The 20,213-nt window shown below is 35.5% G+C and overlaps 2 protein-coding genes and 1 long non-coding RNA gene across 5 annotated transcripts in view; 2 read left to right on the top strand and 1 right to left on the bottom strand.

Annotated features, from left to right (window-relative positions):
* The first annotated feature begins 303 nt into the window (after window positions 1–303).
* Cul4 (cullin 4) lies at window positions 304–12,789 on the top strand. Its single transcript, XM_089696865.1, has 13 exons — window positions 304–704; window positions 788–930; window positions 1,939–2,159; window positions 2,728–2,916; window positions 3,258–3,404; window positions 3,862–4,048; window positions 4,509–4,701; window positions 5,257–5,558; window positions 6,663–6,884; window positions 7,242–7,353; window positions 8,046–8,212; window positions 10,318–10,470; window positions 12,378–12,789. The coding sequence occupies exons 1-13, from the start codon at window positions 461–463 to the stop codon at window positions 12,471–12,473; spliced, it is 2,376 nt and encodes a 791-aa protein (XP_089552991.1). The 5' UTR covers window positions 304–460; the 3' UTR covers window positions 12,474–12,789.
* A 42-nt stretch (window positions 12,790–12,831) lies between these two features.
* LOC149488056 (mitochondrial intermediate peptidase) lies at window positions 12,832–19,976 on the bottom strand. Of its 3 annotated transcripts, none has more exons than XM_089696876.1 (13): window positions 19,958–19,976; window positions 18,927–19,066; window positions 18,322–18,581; window positions 17,750–18,001; window positions 17,206–17,394; window positions 16,812–16,950; window positions 16,476–16,653; window positions 16,189–16,352; window positions 15,500–15,721; window positions 15,144–15,257; window positions 14,548–14,667; window positions 14,087–14,269; window positions 12,832–13,573 (listed from the first exon to the last, which is right to left on the bottom strand). In XM_089696876.1, exons 2-13 carry the CDS (start codon window positions 19,050–19,052, stop codon window positions 13,451–13,453), a joined length of 2,070 nt encoding a protein of 689 aa, XP_089553002.1. In that variant the 5' UTR covers window positions 19,053–19,066; window positions 19,958–19,976; the 3' UTR covers window positions 12,832–13,450. The 3 variants fall into 3 exon arrangements, with proteins under 3 accessions (XP_089553002.1, XP_089553004.1, XP_089553003.1); XM_089696878.1 differs by lacking the exon at window positions 19,958–19,976 and adding an exon at window positions 19,246–19,265; XM_089696877.1 differs by lacking the exon at window positions 19,958–19,976 and adding an exon at window positions 19,416–19,552 and having other exon boundaries at window positions 12,833–13,573.
* Window positions 15,165–20,213, top strand: part of LOC149488057 (uncharacterized) — a 77,371-nt gene continuing 72,322 nt past the window's right edge. Inside the window, exons 1-2 of the long non-coding RNA XR_016315811.1 lie at window positions 15,165–15,279; window positions 15,314–15,466. This is a non-coding gene — a long non-coding RNA (uncharacterized LOC149488057). The remainder of the gene's footprint in view (window positions 15,280–15,313; window positions 15,467–20,213) is intronic.

A 20,213-nucleotide genomic window follows, 5' to 3' on the forward strand; every position in this document is an offset into this window, starting at 1 on the left:
CAAAATACAATACCGGAAAAACAGAACCAATTTAAAATTTATTTTAACGCCATCTCTTGGTGTTAGCTATATCTACTTGTTTATCTGAGTATTAGAAATACATCTTGTATGGGAAAAGTGTTATTTCCCGATTATAAAGTAAAAAGGAAATTACTGCTTAAATATATAATTAATATTTGAATAATAATGTGAGGCGTGAAATTATGATTACATTAAAATACTTGTATCCAGACAAGGTGTCAAATTTAAATTAAAAAAAACATTTTGACGGATAAGAAATAGTAAATGCGCCCTCTTCAAGTTGACTGTTGAAGCTAAAAAATGTATTTTTTGTAATGGTGGTTGTCGTAATGAATATCGACTGACTAGTTGACTGCGTCTATTTTTATTTGTATTTTGTAGTTAATTAGAGTTAATCGCATTATTTAATGTTGTGGCTGCGGCCATATCATGCTTTCTTATGTCGGGCTTAGCTAAAACGCAAGTTTTGGTCGAGGAGGGTGGAAATCAGTGTAGAAAACGTTCTCACACAAATAGCGAGCAGTGTACTAAAAAAGCAAAATTTGACGATATGAGTGCAAGTGAAAAGAAATCGAATTTCTCCATGTTGAATACAAACTCAAATGGAACAATTAAACTAGCGTCGTCGTCCATGAATAAGCCTGGTGCGACGGCAAAGAAGCTAGTAATAAAGAACTTTAAAAGTATGTTTATGCTTGTTACCAACGGGCCGTCATATCATAACCTTCCTTCGTGACATCTGGTAATGAATGCGTGTGTGTTGCAGGTAAACCGAATCTTCCAGAAAATTATCAGGAAACAACATGGAGCAAATTACGAGAGGCTGTGATCGCGATCCAGACCTCGAAAGCTATAGCCTATTCCCTGGAAGAACTTTACCAGGCAGTTGAAAATATGTGCAGTCATAAGGTAAACAGAAGTTGGTAATCCAACGAGGTGAACCTTGCTGCCAGCTGTGTCTCATTCTTGGCTGCATATCAAAATTTGAATGACCCTTTATTTATTTTCAATTATCAATTAAATTATATTGGAAGTGCTCCGAATAGTACAGACACAATGAAGATTTATATTCACTATAGTATTATATTGCTATTAGTTCTGATTTTTCAATCCATGGATAAAACTTACCCACCCAATAAAGTATTACACGATAATATTAAAATGTCACCGGTAAACTGTCAAAGACGGGCAAAGAATACATTTTTGAAATGGTAGTTTAATACGTTATTCGACGAATAAGTATTAACCAAGGATTGAAAAATCAGCCCTTAGTGTAGTAATTATTGCTGGCACACACAATGTGTTTTATTTTTATTTGAAATAACCTCAAAATGTGGTCTCTACCGATACATATTTTCAATTATTAAAAAAAATTAAAACAAGATAAAGAAAAATCCTCACGTCAAAGCATTAGAATGCTAAAAAACTTAAATATTAAATCATCGCATCAAAATAAATTATGATTGGCATTTATATTTAATTTTTAAATTCTTCATTCTAACAACTAATCATTTTCGTTCTGATTACGCTCACTTGCAGTCCATATTAGAATATCAATACATCTTCTTTGTATTAACCCAATAACAAAAAATTAAACACTATAATATACATGCTCAGAAAACAAAGTTAATAATACTACTAATTGCCGATTTTTCAATTTTTGGTTAAAACTTATCGGCCCAATAAAGCATTAGACAATAATATTAAAATGTCATTTGTATACTATCAAATACAGGTAATAAGAGTACATTTTTGAAATGGTAGTTCAATACATTATTCAACAAACATGTTTTAACCAAGGATTGAAAAATCAGCCTTAATTCTAAAGGTATTGAAATGGCCTTCAATCAAAATAAATCTAATGAAAAACCTTATTTGTAAAGTGAATTAAGTACATGATAAAATTAAAATTTCCAGATGGCTTCACAACTATACGTAAACTTAACAAACCTAGTAGAAGCCCACGTTAAGTCTAACATAGAGCAGTTCCTCTCCGAGAGTATGGACAGACAGGTCTTCCTCAAGCGCATGGACGACTGCTGGCGGGCACACTGTCGGCAGATGATCATGATTAGAAGCATATTCTTATACCTGGACCGCACTTACGTGCTTCAAAATCCTAGTATACACTCTATATGGTGAGAAGAGTCCATGCTATTATTCAGACTCTTGAAATTAATATTCATTATCTAATTTGTGTTTTGTGTGTACAAAGTTTTGAATAGTTTTGTTTCTCTTTGTAACAACTTAGATATATAGTTTACTAGCTGCGCTTTGCGGTTTCACCCGCTTGCCCCGCTCCTGTTGGTCTTAGCGTAATGATATATAGCCTCAAAATGTAGCCCCCTATAGCCTTCCTCGATAAATGGGCTATCTAACATCGAATTTTTTTTTCAAATCGGACCAGTAGTTCCTGAGGTTAGCGTGTTCAAACAAACAAACAAAATCTTCACCTTTATAATATTAGTATACAATTTCATTTTGTATAGAAACTGAACTTAACAAACAGAATTTTAAATGTTCAGAATTAAAAGCAAAGTTATATTTAGTATTTATTTATAAGAGTGGTTTCTCTTCTATATATGAATTTTAACGAAGAATTATTGCAGTTTTTATATCTTTATACAACTGAGAAAATCTAATTCTGATCTTAAAAAAATTTTCTCTAAAATTTTCTATATAATTTCTATATTGTTATATTCACAGGGACATGGGTTTAGATTTGTTCCGTCACCACATAGCAATGAATACGTTGATACAAACGAGAACAGTGGATGGGTTACTGCTTCTAATTGAAAGGGAGCGAGGCGGGGATGCCGTGGATATCTCGTTGCTCAAGAGTTTGTTGAGAATGCTCTCTGATTTGCAGATATATCAGGATGCATTTGAACATAAGTATGTTGAAGTTGACTTGGTTTGTATTTTTAATCTTGTTTTGATAAAAAATATCATAATTTTAGGAGTTCAAAGGATAGGTATTTAAATAAAAAGCAAATGTATAATTTGAAATAATTTATTGATTTATTTCCTCTTAACTAAAAATTTCTATCCGAAAGACATTAACTTTTAATCAATTTGACAAAATTATACAACAATTCATAATAATAAATATGAAATTGAATCTCAGACACAATATTTATTTTTAAATATGATTCTGCTCAATTTAGTCAAATGTCCCATATTTATTTTTGAATAATTGAAAGCCAGTGAACTATACAATACAGTCCACCCCACAGGTTCCTGCAAGCCACAGAACGGTTGTACGCAGCGGAAGGCCAACGCCTGATGCGCGAGCTGGCTGTGCCTCAGTACCTTGCGCATGTCGAGAAGCGACTGCGAGAGGAGAATGAGCGCCTGTTACATTATTTGGATGTGTGCACTAAGTTAGTAAAAAAAAATTTTAAAAAACTCTTTATAAGCAAGTAGACAAAATGAAAAATTAACAAATGTACTTAAAAACTACTTAGTGATGTCATTGTTGAAATAATTATCATCTTTTTTGACATCTTGAAACTTTGAAACATGTTTCATCACTCATCATCATAGTTGAAATGTTATATGACTATTTGGCATAAATTAATAATCATCATCGTTATTAAAACATATTATTTATCATGTTTGAAGTTATTGAAATTTGTTTCATCACCATTGTCATTGTTGAAATATGTTACATGGCTTAACAATGAATTAAATATCCTTCATCATCATTATTGGAATAAACTTTTCATCATTTTCGTAAATGTGATGTGTGAACATGTTCTCATTGTCATTGTTAAAGTATATTATCTGTTTCTTCTATCAAACAATCGGATATATTCTATAAACTTTTTCTTCTTCCAGATGGCAGTTAATCCACACAGTAGAGAAACAGTTGCTAAGCGAGCACCTAACGGGAATACTGAGCAAAGGCCTGGAGTCCCTCATGGATGGGCCGCGGCTCAACGACCTGACTACTTTATATAATCTATTCAGTCGAGTTAAAGACGGGCTCAATGAATTATGTAATCACTTTAATGCGTATATTAAGGTAAGGATTGAAAAATATTTGTGTATAGATTTTTTTAGTTGTGCAGTGTGCTAAATCTAAAAAATTTAAAAACTTAAAGAATATTTTGAAATGTAACTTCTTTAGGCGCGTTGAGAGCAAATTTTCAAAGTCGTGTAATGGCAATACCGTCACGTCATCGATTTTGGTATCTGACCAGAGAAGTTTCACTTCTGACATGTGTACTCGGCACACACGCTCTTTCTTATGTTTTTGTTTTTCCTACTGTGAAAGTAATTTTTAGAGCCGCTTTTTGTCAGATAAATGCTAAGAGAATATTTTAATGGCAGTTTCTGTGTTATAAAGAAAATACGTCATATTTAAAACTTAACTGCCTAACACGAAATGGACGAAATTAAATACATAATTAAATTTTTAACATTTGTTTAATTTAACATAACAATAACAAGTAATCAAAAGCGTATATAATTATCTATTGCAGAAAAAAGGTAGAACAATAGTAATAGAGCCAGAACGGGATAAGACGATGGTCGCCGAGCTGCTGGACTTCAAGGAGCAGCTCGACAACATTGTGAACAGCTGCTTCCAGCGGAACGATAAGTTCCTCTACTCCATGCGAGAGGCGTTCGAGTTCTTCATCAACCAACGCCAGAACAAACCGGCTGAACTTATAGGTGAGATTTCATGATAATTGTCTAGGATTGTGTCATTTAATCAATTCGTCCTTAAAATGATATACCGCAAGTTTTGTAACTATTTTGAAAAGAAGGTAAAACTTAATTGGAGCTTATTGCTAGTATTGTTGATGTTTACATAATAACTCCAATTAAAGATACGTCTCAATTATCTTTAGAATGAATGTTTCTAAAAAAATTGGTTGTCTGTAAAGTCGGTTTACTGACGATAGTTGAACGTGACAACGTTCGATTGTGCTTCTTTGTCGCTCGTTCCGCGCTCTCGCTTGCACTTCAAGCCTTGCATGGAACGCCTCAGAGCGAGGTAAATGAATGAGTGAAACCATGCATAAGTCATGAGTCATGTTTTTTCGTACGTGCAGCCGGCTATTGAATTATAAGACGTTGTCACGTCAAAAAAACTATCATACAAAAGTGAAAACCAATTAAAGATCCTTTTGATTCAGCTGTGATTACTTTACAATTCTATAAAAATTTTGCCATAAATAGTGTTTTATTAATATACCATAATTAAAATAACATGACAATTTTCAGCGAAATTCGTCGATCTCAAACTGCGGGCTGGCAACAAGGAAGCGACAGAGGAAGAACTAGAGAGGTTGCTCGATAAAATTATGGTCCTGTTCCGATTTATACACGGCAAGGATGTCTTCGAAGCGTTCTACAAGAAGGACCTAGCGAAACGGCTGCTGGTTGGCAAGTCAGCGTCCGTTGATGCTGAGAAGTCTATGCTGAGCAAGTTGAAGCAGGAGTGCGGGGGTGGGTTCACTTGCAAGTTGGAGGGAATGTTCAAGGATATGGAACTGTCGAAGGATATCAATGTGACGTATAAACAGGTATTTTTATGTGGAATTTTGATTTTTTTTTTCTTGTTTTTGCACTGCATAATGTTGTGTTTTTAAGTAAAAAAATTTTTCGAATAAATCGCGTTATCAGAATTAATATAAATTAAAGCACGTCCAAGGAGAAGCGATACCAAATGTAAACAAACCACAGTCAAGGTCATTCGGAATAGCAGGGGTGCGTAACCTTTTTAAAGTTGGATTTAAATATATTTTTATTAAATATCCGGCAAATTGTAATAATACAAAAAAGGATAGTCTATTTTATAAATTTTATCAAAATTTGAATTATTGTATAATGTAGATGTAAATTAAATAACGCGAATAATAATAATTTTCTGAATCTGTGTATGGCAACACACTTGCCCCCTGGATTTGAAACGAATCAGTCGAAATGTGAGTGTGTAATACCTCTGCCTGCCCCTTATGGAATACAAGCGTGATGATATTATGTTGTTTATGGAAATAAGAAAACAATTTTTTTCGAAGAAAAGTAAAATCTGTTGATTATTCTCTCGACGTACTTGGTTGTGGCTCCATCATTAACCACTCTTAATAAAAACAAACAATGAACAACAACTTAACTAAAACAAGAAATTAACTTAACCTAAACAAGAAATAATTAAATAAACAACAAACAATAACAAAACTTTAACAAATAATTTGTATCACCACGAGTGCGTTCCGAAACAGAATAAATCTTTTTAAACCCGGCTTGACTTGTCATGTGAACAACCGGGAGAACGAGACATTACGGCAACTGCACAAGATGGAAAGAGATAGATATTAGTTTGTCAACCCCACAGTTGTTTTTAAGGTGAATGACTTTTCGTATCGCTTCTTGTATGCCTTTCTTTAGTTAATATTTTTGGAAGTGAAATTTGAATCTCATTTAATCATATCCTTTTTCTGTTCTTTTTTAATATGTAAATATTTCGAATATTTACATCATGAAATAGCCTCCCTTATATTTTTTTACAAAAACTGTATACTTGATTACAATCCTAGTACAATAACCTTATGAAGTTTCACAAAAGGTTACATAAAGACATAACAAAGTCATATCATGTGTGTTTATTGAAAGTTGTTTGTGTGCAGCACCTGGCCGCCAGCGCGGAGAGCTCGGGGCTGGAGCTGTCGGTGTACATCCTGACGATGGGCTTCTGGCCCACGTACCCGCCGGTGGACGTGCGCCTGCCGCCCGAGCTCACGCGCCAACAGGACCACTTCGCCAAGTTCTACCTCGCCAAGCACTCGGGCCGCAAGCTGCAGTGGCAGCCCACGCTCGGCCACTGCGTGCTGAGGGCGCACTTCCTGCAGGTGTGTACAGTGTGTAGTGTACTGCGGGACCACCGAGCCAAGTTCTGCCGAGCTACTGTTTCCTCCACAATATAACAATACAACGAACAGCCCAGCACTGCAATCTTACGGCCAAAACAGAAACAATAATAATCAAACACTCCAGCCGAGTGTTCGATTCAGCCGAGGCCCATTTTTCGTAAACCGAACAACTAAAAATTTAAAGTAACCACACAAAATGAACTACATATTACATTATTTTTTGCAAATCTTTGATAATTTTAATTTTTCGAAAATATATTTCTTTGTTTTTCATATTTGATATGTTCAAGAACATTATGTTATATTACACTAATATGTAAAATTTTTATGTTACAGGGTAACAAAGAATTACAAGTATCACTGTTTCAAGCGCTAGTTCTACTCCTATTTAATGATGGCAACAATCTCTCGTTTGAAGACATTAAGGCAACTACTAATATTGAGGCATGTAAAGTGCATTATTTAATATCTTATACAGAAAAACAAAATATGTCAATTTGTATGTGTTGTTATGCAACACGATACAATCGTACTTGTAAAACGATTTTCCCCATATGAAATAGGATAAAATAAATTTCAAGTTCCTGATAACACTTTTAATTTTATCTCGCGAATATTTGTGCTTAAATTTATCATCAGAATTTCATTAATCTATACAATCTATATGTTCCGTAACAAAGTTAGTGCTTAAAATCCAACTAATATTATAAATGCGAAAGTTTATGAGGATGTGTGTGTTTGTTACTCTTTCACGCAAATACTACTGAACCGATTACAATGAAATTTAGCACACATATAGAGGGTAACTTCTAAGGCGGGCCATATACAAGCGGCGCGGCGCGCATCGGGCGTGTATCGGGTGCGCTATTGGCATTTTGTATAAAATAATTTTGGAAAGGCGGCGCAACCGTGGCACAACCGTGGCGTGCCGTCTCGACGCCTGTCCAAAATTCCTTCATACAAAATGTATAAGAAGGACGTGGTGCAAAACAGATTCAAGAGGTGCGTATTTCTGTACTTAAAGGTGCATAAAGTAAATTATTTTTTGAAAAATTTTGTCATTTAAAGAAGTTTCACTTCTTACGTGTGTACACTAGTACACGCACACATTTTGTTTATATATCTGTATGGTACAGGAAGGTGAGCTCCGTCGCACGCTCCAGTCGCTGGCGTGCGGCAAGGCGCGCGTGCTCGGCAAGACGCCGCGCGGCCGCGAGGTGCACGACAACGACACGTTCTCCTTCAACGGGGACTTCGCCAACAAGCTGTTCCGCATCAAGATCAACCAGATACAGATGAAGGAGACGGTACGTGCGCACACACATACAAGCGCGCACTTGTTTTTACGCACACACACTTGTATACTCACACACTTGTATACTCATACACTTGTATACACACGCACTTGTATACTCACACACTTGTATACAAACACACTTGTATACAAACGCACTTTTGCTGTTCTGCATCGAGATCAACCAGATACCGATGAAGGACACGGTACGCACACACAACAAAGACTAGAACAGCTGTTATATTTATTTATTTATTTATTTGGTCAACCAACATTTGTTTACAGTGATTCTTACAATATAAATATTACATGCATCAACATATTATGTTCTTGCCGAAAGTAACAAATAATTAAAGGTTAACACATCATGCACCAATTAAACAGAGCTATTTCTTAAAAGTACAATACAGACATGTTATTATTATTACTAAATAGATGGAATAATTTAATTAATTTAGGCTGATAAATAATTTAATAAATTTAGGCTGATAACAATAATTTACGTTTTTAATTTATGAATTTCTTTTACTATAGAATGGAGCTTGTTGGGTGTATGGAAGAATATATCTATTTTGTCGCTGTATTTATGTACAATTTTTGAAAGTCTAGGTACTGGGGAGTTGGCTCCGGAGACGGTTTTACGGAGAGGAGGAGCTAATGGAGTTATTTTGATGCGGGGATATCTAGCCGGGACACGAATGTTGAGTCTTGTTAGCAATTGGGGGCAGTCAATTTTATTGTTAAAAAGTTTAGATACGAAAATTCGATCAATAACGTCTCTTCGATTTTCTAGTGAAACCATATTGAAGTTAGAGAGTTGGTCTTTGTAAGAGTGTAGTTTTTTCTTTGGTGATCCACAATTGTATAACAAATGCCATAAAAACCTCTTTTGAATGCGTTCGAGACGTAAAATATGTGTGGCGTAGTGTGGTCTCCAGACAGTAGAGCAATATTCTAGTATACTGCGCACGAGGCTGTTATATAATGTAACTTTAGTTTTATAGTTTTTAAATCCTTTAGAGTTTCTCATAATAAAGCCTATCATTTTAGAAGCGCGAGCAATAATATTATCTATGTGTTGTATGTATGTTAGTTTGCTATCCATGAGAATACCCAGGTCACGGACCAACTTTTTTTCTAGAATTTTATGTTCACCTATAAGTACTGTAGTTATAATCAATTGAGTTCAATTTCCTAGTAAACCTTATGAAGTAACATTTACTTGCGTTGATCTCCATATCATTCTGTTGGCACCAACTAACAAAACTATTTAGATCGATTTGTAATTTAGATGCATCTTCAAAATTTTCAATCACTCTACTGAACTTAATGTCATCGGCATACATAAAGCTGTTTGAATATTTGAAGCATGAGGGTGCGTCGTTAATGAACACATTAAAAAGGATTGGACTTAGGTGGGATCCCTGAGGTACACCTGACGTGATATAGCGAGGTGACGAGCTATAGCCATTAAGTACTACAAAAAATGTGCGGTCACTCAGGTATGACTCACACACACGCACAAAAAAAAATTCCAGCAACAAACCGTAACATACAAATACTGCTGTACCTGAACTGCTAGGAACAAAGTCAATATCTTTTTTACGGTTAAAATTGCGACACGTTCACTATTTAAACTAGAGAATTATGTAGTTATATGGAAAATATCTACTAACATATTATGGCAATACATCCAAAATTAAATTTTCTATCTGGCATCAATAGCAACCAGCGCTAGATCATCTTTTCGATAGCCATCAATGAGTGTATTAATTTTTACCGAAAAAAAGCGTGTGTTCCGACACGTGTCAGAAGTGAAACTTCTCAAGTTCCAAAGATACTAAATTCGTCGCTAAACTCCATGACGTGACGGTATTGCCATGACGCGACCATGAGATTTTACTCTGAACGCGCCTAAAGAACTATAATAAAAAGACGGGTTGCACTCCGGGAGTGCCGGCAGAAGTGAAAACTTGATTATTAACGTTGAGCATGTTTGATATCCATCCGTCTTACGCTTTTTCGATCAGGCCACGTGTCCTGACGCGAGTTTTAAGATTTTATACCCAACGCCGCTAAAGAAGTTTTCACTTCAATAAATGTACATTGAATTTGCAGAGCGAAGAGCAGAAGGCCACAGAGGAGCGCGTGTTCCAGGACCGCCAGTATCAGATCGACGCGGCGATCGTGCGCGTGATGAAGATGCGCAAGGCTCTCTCGCACAACCTGCTCATCTCCGAGCTGTACAACCAGCTCAAGTTTCCCGTCAAGGTGAGGCTACAAACATTTATTCCTTCAGAAGTGCTTTTGAATCGTCAAAATTCCTTATTTTTACTAGTTACTAGAGGTTCGGAAATTCTATTTGATTTGACAGAGAAGTTCCGGCAAGAAAGTCTTTAGTTGCTGATTTTCAGAAGCGCTTCTGAATCATCAAAATTCCGTATTTTTACTAGTTACTAAAGGTTCGGTTCCACAGACGAGAGCCGGCAAGAAAGTCTGTAGGTGCTGAATAAAAATCTCGTCAATTTTACTTTTGATTTTTTTATAATAATATATCAAAATAATTATGCCGATGCTAATAATTTACTGCTAATAATTTATTATTAAATGCCAAAAAAACAACTTGTGTTGAATTTCTACTACCAAACGTTAAAAAGTTAAGCAGAAATATTACCTTGAACGGGGAGGTATTACACCCTACAGAATCGACTGTATTTCTTGGGTTAACATTGGACGAGAAACTACAGTGGGGAGCCCATGTCAACACCGTTGCAGGTAAGCTCAGTTCAGCAGCATATGCAGTCCGAAAGGTAAGGCATCTCACCGATGAAGATACAGCTAGATTGGTTTATTTCAGCTACTTTCATAGTATTATGTCCTATGGAATTCTACTATGGGGCAGGGCAGCAGATATAGAAACTATATTTATCTTACAGAAAAGAGCCATTCGCTCTATATATAATTTACGTGCTCGGGACTCACTAAGAGATCTCTTTAAGAATACTGGTATCCTTACTGTACCATCACAGTATATATTTAATAATATTTTGCATGTACACAAAAACGCCGACTTACACACAAGAGTAGGAGATAGACACTGTTATGGCACAAGGAACAGAAATAGAATTGAAATGCCATTTTTCCGATTAGCTAAAGTTAAAAATTCATTTATGGGTCAAGGTATACGCTTTTACAATAGAATTCCTCATAATATTAAAGAGTTTAGTAGTTCTAAATTTAAAACTTATATAAAAAATGTACTAGTTCAGAGAGCGTACTACAGTATTCAGGAATATATGGGCGATAAAAACCCATGGAGGGTTGTCGCGAAAAAACCACAGGACAGTTCTTTGGCATGTTATTATAATATATTATGATGTTAGAGATTGTCTAATCTAAAAATGAACGCCCCTCCACTGTGTTTACGCTCACATTCAAAGTACGTGTATAGACGCAATACACACAAATTGGTCTGCCTCATTGGTCGTTCAGTCCTCCAGTCCCGTCCATGCCCGAACGACAGGACCAGTTGGCCAACTAGTGCATAAATGACGCGATGCACGACAGAACGGACGTGTCATTCCGTACATAGCGCGCTCTCCCCGCCATACAATGCTAGGCACCTGAACTGATCGCCCGATTAGTTGACAAATCAGTGCGCGAATGTCAAAGTTTGCAGTAAAATCGACGCGCGCACACATATAAAGTGGTTCAATAATTATTTGTCCTCACACATTGAAACAATTAAGTTTAGTGGAGGGGCGTTCATTTTTAGATTAGACAATCTCTACATATGTATTTTGTAAAATTGTAAAACTGACATGATTTAAAAGAGCAACTATGGAGTTTCTTGCCGGTTCTTCTCCGTAGATACTGCTTTCCGAATCGGTGGTAAATTTTAAAATATGTAATGACGTTTCAAAAGTGCTTCTATAAGAAGTCTAATTGAATGAATAAATGTTTGAGTTTGATGATATAACCGTAAAATTTGAGATGGGTGGGATGGAAAATCAAAATTAATTCGGAGCATTTTCTTAATTTTTACTCACGTTTCAGATCTTTTTATTTCAAAAAATATTGGAGAAACCAAAATTTAGCCAGAAACGTTCTTTACAGTTTCTTTCTACTTGGTACATAATACAACTATGTAATAATTGATTCATCATAATTACTTGCAGCCGGCGGACCTGAAGAAGCGCATAGAGTCGCTGATCGACAGAGACTACATGGAGCGCGACAAGGACAACCCCAACCAGTACAACTACGTCGCGTAGTCTCTGCACCGCTCTGCTCTGTTGCCAACTACCCTCAGTAGATGTACCGCTAAGATAGACCAATGATTCGTCTCAATAAACATTTAACGGACTAAATTGCAGTTTTTTTCGTGTGCAATAAATATAGCTTGGTTACTTTCTATTCTAAAGTACGATTCACTTTGGATAATATAAGATATACTGTCTCCCATTACAAATATGATAGTCTTCGATAAACGGCTGTCGCTTATAAGTTATATCTTGGGCTCATCTTACTATTTCATCTAATATTACATCGTTTATAGAAGAGGGATAAATAAAACTATTTATAATTTTCCGAGTTTGTTTTATTTCAACATCTTAAAAATAACTCACAAATGATTCTATATAATACTATCAGAATTGTTAAATGATCTAAATATACAAATAAATATAAGGTGGAAGCTAAGATATGTATTTATTGTTTAAATGAATTATACTACAAATCATTAATCATTATTCGATTCCACTCTAAAGAAGCTTACACAGTATTTCGAGTTAAAATTAACCAGCAATTTTAAATTTCTTTGAAACGCGAAATAAGCTTGAATTCATTTATACATTTCCATCAATGGAAGACAATGCAAAGAACTTTTGAGCAACACGAATTAAAAAATAGGTAAACGGTCAAAAATGGTCTTTAGTTAGATCAATCTTAATTAATGCTTAGTTATGGCAAGGTTTTATATGGTATAGTCCTCCCAAAGGAACACTTGACAAAAGCACAATAAATGCATATCATTATAGTTTGAGCCAATCTTGATTAGTATTATTAATTTTTCCAATTACAATTTCCGAGTAAAAGCCAAAGTATAAACATCGACGTTTATTTTTGAAGGAGAATATTGTCCATTCACCAAAACGGTTTTGCCATATTTCTTATTATCTACAATGTAAAAATTCATTGAGTTTCACATCATACTATTTTCTAATCAGTTCCTACATATCGCGCAAGCAATTTATTTCTCTAAAGTCTTGAGTAAAGTGTCCAAATGATCCTTGTGGTAGTCAAGCTCGTCTATTAGAGCGGAAGCCATCGCTCGAGGAGTGATTTCCATGCCCAGGTAATCCCTGAGTAGGATCTAGAAATAATAAGTATTTATAATAAAACTTATGTATCTAAGAATTGTGAATAGATGTTAATCTATAGTCTATACTAATATTATACAGCTAAAGAGTTTGTTTGATTGTTTGTTTGTTTGAACGCGCCAATCTCGGGAACTACTGGTCCGATTTGAAAAATTCTTTCGGTGTTAGATAGCCCATTTATCGAGGAAGGCGGAGCAATGCGGGTGAAACCGCGGGGAACAGCTAGTATTTAATATAAGGGTAAGATTATGTGTAGAATTAGGAGAATTTATCGCATTGATATGATTTGATATAATTATAAAATATTGCAAATAATTTGGGTCATATTGAATGCAAGCTCAGCGCCTAGATGTATTTTGTACGCGCTTGCTTGTTCGAAGTCTATTGAAGAAAACTCTGCCCAATAGACGTGTAGGCAGAGTTTTGCCTGCGAAGATATTGTGCGTGGTTATAGTTTTTTATTGTACATCAAACACACAATATTACCGAAATCTCCAACTACCCACCTGCGGCTCCACCGCGCCGCCGTGCCGCAGCACCGCGTGCCGCAGTCGGTCGCCGGCCGCGCGGCTGAGCGGACGTGCCTCGAAGTTCTGCCGCCACACGCTCCATGCGAGTGCGCGCGATATTAAATATGAGTAGTACTTCGCGCCGTAGCCTATTAAGTGACTGAAGCGGTGCTGCCACGCCTGTAAACACATGTGCAATATGAATATATAAAACAACTAAATATTTAATATACTTTTCTTTCTCAAGTAAACAAATTTTGCTAATTTTTGTATTAAATGGTGTCGCATACAACTACTTGAATGTTAAAGTCTTATACGGCGCATAAGTTTGAGAAGTTCCTTTGCGAAACAAAAACACACAGGGAAAACATCCTATATCAATTCCCTTCACAAGTTCAATCAAAAAAGGCATTTTCTTTCAAAAATATAGTAAAACATTTATCAAACTTGTTCCCCACCGTATTCTCAACATAAGGCAACCCATAGTAGTGTTGCTGCGCGTGCTTGAGCGCGTCCGTGGTGCCGCCCTCCGCGCCCGCCGGCCCGTGGTACAGCTGGTCCAGCACTGAGTAGAACACCTGGTAAAATAGATTGTGATTATGCAAAAAACATTAGATACAATATTTTATTAGATTATTGAATATGGAAATAATATTCACGCACAAAAAGCAACAAAACTCATAATCACGCTAAAATTGTCCGAAGCAAAACTCGGCCTAGGTTAACAAGGCAGAGTTAACTAATGAACGATACAATAGACTTTCAACATTACTGCGACGAAATAAGGTGTTTATTTCAACAAATGTTTCATGTCCAAGCTGTGTTGACATGTCTTGATGACTGCGAGTCAAGTTGTGTATAGAAAATCATTGAGAATAAGTAAACTTTGCTACAAGAAAATATTTTATGGATGTTCCTGTACAGATAGGAAAACATAAATATTTTTAAAAATAACTTTGTTTTCCTGTTTAAATAAACTTATAATCTAAAACATATGACACGATTACCTAAAATTATCCATTAAAGTACAGTAAATAAAAAAGTTATCACGTACCTGCAGCTGCATCTCGCTAGCGCCGAACAGATACTTGGAGGCGCAGAGCCGCTGCAGCATGTGCTCCGGCATCGGCTCGCGCGTCTGGAAGTGCCGCGCGAAGCGACGGACCACCTGCATAGATTATATCATAGTTGTTTAGTTTAGTTGTTTAGCTTTAGAGATGTCAGTGTGTTTTACGAATCGTAAAAAATGTTGTTTTTTAAGTTGTCTGTGTTTATGACCTAAATAAAATCGATGTTTGCTAATATAGGCATATTTATTTTCTGTGTGAAAATGAAGTTCTTTGGGCGGAAGATAATTTTTGGATCGATTTTTTTGTTGTTTGTTTGATCTGCTGCTATTTTCCTGCTCACCTGCGGGCTGGAGGCGAAGTGCTCGCTGAGCACGCTGGGCAGCTCGGCGAGGTCGGTGGCGCAGCGCGTGCCGGCCACGTGCTGGTGCGGCGCGCGGCCCAGCATGGAGTGCAGCGCGTGCCCCGCCTCGTGGAACAGGTTGTCCACCGCGCCCGCGCTCAGCAGCGCCGGCCCGCCGCGGTGACCCCCGCTCAGCGATAGCATTATCACTACTATTGGATTCTGAAAATATTTTTTTTTTATTGCAATAAATAAAAATATTTTTCTAAATATTGTTTTTCTTGTATTTTAACTACGCCACGTATGAACACCCCACGCGCATGCATGCGCTTGCCACATCAACTTTTACACAAATTCCAAATTCAAAAAGATCATTCAAACAAGCATTTGATTCTATTGACACATAAATATCTTACATTTTAGTACGTAAAAAATAGTTTATGAAGTTTTTAATTTTTAAAACTATTGTAATGAAGCCTTTAATAATAAAAGGATTGGAATTCACTTTATTACTGCTATTTTAAATAAATAACAGCAGGGTTTCCACTAGGTAGCACAAAAGGTCCTATACATTATATGATTTATGAAAATGATCAACTCATTCCTTCAATATTCCAATGTTAATTTGTAATTAGTAATAACTAATAACATATAAATACCATGAATCACAATAATAATTCTTGACCTACCTGATAACTTCCATCAGGTAACAATTTTCCTCCTTGAATAGTAAAGTGGCAATCTTGGTGCGGTTTTCCTGCTCTCTCATATAAATCACAGTAAATGTGCCCCAAAAGACCTTCTGTTTCGTGGACCACGGCTAATTTGTACACATCAGGTGCCCAAGATTCACCTAGATGATATAATAAATAAAAGTTTTAATAAATGTTTTAAGACAACTCTACAATTATAATATATCTTATAATAATAAAAATATATATCTTAGAATAATAAAAAGTCTACTTAGTTATAATACCTGGCAACATTTCTTCTGATTTCAAAGTAATTCCATATAATTCTTGACACAGCATATTCAGACCTTCCATACATCCTCCTAGTGAGAAATATGGGCTAAAGTCTGAATTGGCAACATTGAGTAGCTGTGTTTTTGCTTTATGAGTAAAGTATGGTGTGTCCCAGCACATTAATTTTTCCTGTAAACGATGTAAATTTTCATGTAAAAAGAGACATTATTAAATCAGTTTGTATGTTTCTACTTAAGGAAAACTTTACATAAGTTGTATTAAAACTTAATGAGATACATATTGCAATACTTTCAATATAATCGATGCTTTAAAGAGATATGTTTTACCTGATATGGAGATTCCTGGCGCTTCATCCGCGCCATTGCCTCAAAATCAGCATTGGCCCGATCATGAAGATTATCCGACAATATATCCAGAAATTCTCGTACATTTGGCGAGTTCTCCATTGTGCTGGCTTTTATTGCTCTGAAATTACAACAATTTCAGCCCAAATGTTTAGGATTAGCTTTTGATAGGATGAATTAAATTTACCTACTTTTGATTGATATGTTTTTTTATATATTTGTATGCCTATATACGTTTTCTACATACTTAAAATAGGGTATCTAATCCTTAGTGCAAAGCAAAATTAAAAGCAAATATTCACCTACATTTTACTTTTACTACCGTCAAAAAATTAAAACAATATTTTTAACAACTACCCTCTAAAATCTTGCTCACCTATCAGCATAACTATCGAAACCGCAGAGCTGGGCCAACCGATGCCTCGCCCGTAGTGTAGCGCTTAGCAACTGTTCCTGTCTTATATCTGGAGCCAAGTATAAACGGTATGCCGCTTCTCTCGCAGCCGCTTCCCCGCACTCCGCGTACACGCCGCTCACTATCACGTCTTCGCCTTCTGTTGTGAAACTGTGGAGATAGTTTGTTAAAAATGTTAAAAAATTAGAGTTTTAACACATATGGTAAGATATTTTAAAGCAATACATAAGTCATGCGTGTTTCAGAGTAGCAACACGAAAGTCAGGTAATTGCCTGACTCTGTATAAATATTTTTGATATTTGAGAATATGATTTTGAGGGGTATTTGTTTGTTAATGCTTTTAATTTGAGTTCTAACACAATTATATCAATACCAAAACACCATTTGAATGGAAATAACATAGGCTATTATTAAATATTATTATATAGAAGTAAGCAAGTATGTTGATCGTAATAAAAAAGCATGAAAAAGCAGATATAAATTATATAAAAACAAATTACTAACAATTGCCTAACGTTCTGTGGCACAACCGATCTCGGCACTCGTCTAGGCTTCGCCGCACCAGCCATGAACTGCTGTCCTGTCTGTAATATCAGATCGTTCAATGCAACAACCTCACGTCTTGCATTCTCCTCTAACTGTATACCACTTTGTTCAAAGTCAAATAGAAACAGTTCCGCTAAGTGCTTGTCCCCTGAAGTACCTCTTTTAACTGAGTCTCTTAATGCTTCATATAATCCTTTGTGTGTGTTTAACCTGAGGAGCAACAAATAAATCTGGCGTTTAATTTGACTAAAACTTTGAAGCACAATGACAAAGTATAAAAATTTATGTTTACAAGAAAGCTAGATGAATGAACAACTACACAACAACAACAAATGTTGAGCTTTAGTTTGAATTGCCATTTTTTCTACAATTACTATTTAAAAATATAAACAACACTTTTTCTTGCTATTTTTACCCCAAATAACAATAATACATAAATCTCTTTTTCAACATCCGTACAACACTCAAAGATTTATTTACTCCTTCCTTAAGCTCCTTTTTATCATCAGAAAATGAAAATATTAACTTACTTTTCCACTACACCACTAACACTTATACAGGCATCTTCAGCCGCACTAGCAAAGTGTGGTTGTGGGTGCGCTATCCTGATAAACTCAGCTAGATCTGCCACTTTACACAGTGTGTCTGACAGCTCATCGAATATCTCCACCATGGGCCGTGTGGAGTTTGTTGTCGCTTCTTCTATTAACCTGTCTGTGGCTGCTATTGCTTGCTCTTTGAGTGTGTAGAAACCCTCGAAGCTAGTTAACTCTGGCTTGTTGAAGAGACCCTAAAATATTAATGTGTATATTTCATATTATAGTGTTTTTTTTACATTTAATAAAATACATAATTTAAAAACATTTTAATATAATATGTATGTTCCACCATAATTGAGTGTTACTTTGACTTTTAGTTGTTAAGGTAAGTGGATTAAAATTAAGTGGAGTGAGATCAACTTTCCAAAACCTCTTCCCATTCTATGAGGTTTAGAGATTTTACAACATAAACAACTTTTGCTTTAAAGTTTATCTTTACTTTGACTTTCAAATATAAATAAAATTTTAGTACTAATTGAAGAAATATAAATATTTTTAATGAAAAGTAGTTTCAAAGGATTTATAGAGGCACTCACAGTTCTCTCTCTCAATGAGTCGAATATTGGTCTATGTACTGGTCTTGTGTTGAAGGCTGTGGCTAAGGGAGACCAGGTGCTGACGCTTCGCCTTCCAATTTTCCATATTGGCTTTATAAGTTTCATCTTGTATTTATTTCCTGCAATATTATATTATGACGTTTAACATATCAAACTCCTTGTATTGTTGTAGTCTTTGGTAAAGCTTTTATTTAAAATTAATTGCATACTTTATATTATGTGAATAAAATGACATAATAGGTATAGAATTTATTTCTTCTTGTTTAACCTTAATCTATTAGGCAGTTTAGGCTCTTACTGATTCTATTGTTGTAGACAAAGCTCTTATTGTAAATCCAAAAAAGGTTCGCTTTGAAAGCACGTCAAGACAAAAACTAAATCGTAAATTATTGCACAAACTTAGAGGTCAAAGGACTCAGCTTGTTTACACTACACTTTAGATGAAATACAATTAAATTACACACGTACCTTGTATAAATTAACACTATATAATAATTGTAAAGTACGGATATATTTTATTAAAAAAAAATGATTAAATGTATATTATTTTGCTTTATTCGAGTTATCCGCTATTTTCTCAAAATAAATGGAAATGTCAACATCAGGTGACAGGTATGACAATTGACAAATGACATAATATGGACATTACCTAATGTCATATGTCCAGATAATTTACAAATTGCCACCCTTCGAAAAAATTGAATTGAATTGATAATTAAAGGCGTATTCAGAAACAAAGCTTGAAACTTATAAGCGCTTATAAGCGCTTATCGGCGCTTGTCAGCGCTGGTAACCCGTGCAGGAAAATATATGAACATGCGCCGATAAGCGCTGATCGGCGGCGACAAGTTCCGACAAGCTTCAACAAGCAATTTTCAGCGCTGGGCGCTCCCATATAAAATTTGTTTTGGTCTGCTTCAACCTGCTTCCTTTGTGTAGAACGAACCAGCGTTGACAAGCGCCGATAAGCGCTTATAAGTTTCAAGCTTTCTTTCTGAATACGCCCTTACCACGGAAAATATTTTTAGCCTGCCCAAACATTTCCACCTGTTTCCACCACATTTTCCACTGTGTTTTCTACAAAGGTTCATGTACAGGAAAAAATTTATGCATATTATGCAAATGTCATCATATACTAGTAGTTTTGAATAAGTAATGTAAATATGTGGTAAATATAGAAACGACCTCACTTTTTAGTTTTTAATCTAAAGCAAAATCTTAATTTCTGCACTGCTTACACATGATGATGAAAATTAACTAGCTTTT

This window comes from Colias philodice, chromosome 6 (assembly GCF_061535455.1).
Source record: "Colias philodice isolate Cphi_HAF_F1 chromosome 6, ilColPhil1 Martin Lab GWU primary, whole genome shotgun sequence".
Taxonomy (NCBI): domain Eukaryota; kingdom Metazoa; phylum Arthropoda; class Insecta; order Lepidoptera; family Pieridae; genus Colias; species Colias philodice.

What these genes read in the sequence shown, in the direction of transcription:
- Cul4 (XM_089696865.1), top strand. Translation starts at nt 461, where the DNA reads ATGTCGGGCTTAGCTAAAACGCAAGTTTTGGTCGAGGAGGGTGGAAAT. An exon ending in AAAATATGTGCAGTCATAAG is followed by an intron (nt 931 to 1,938) that starts GTAAACAGAAGT and finishes TAAAATTTCCAG; the next exon opens with ATGGCTTCACAACTATACGT. An exon ending in CAGGATGCATTTGAACATAA is followed by an intron (nt 2,917 to 3,257) that starts GTATGTTGAAGT and finishes TCCACCCCACAG; the next exon opens with GTTCCTGCAAGCCACAGAAC.
- LOC149488056 (XM_089696876.1), bottom strand. Translation starts at nt 19,052, where the DNA reads ATGAAACTTATAAAGCCAATATGGAAAATTGGAAGGCGAAGCGTCAGC. An exon ending in ACTCATTGAGAGAGAGAACT is followed by an intron (nt 18,582 to 18,926) that starts GTGAGTGCCTCT and finishes TTAATATTTTAG; the next exon opens with GGTCTCTTCAACAAGCCAGA. An exon ending in ATCAGAAGAAATGTTGCCAG is followed by an intron (nt 16,353 to 16,475) that starts GTATTATAACTA and finishes TATATCATCTAG; the next exon opens with GTGAATCTTGGGCACCTGAT.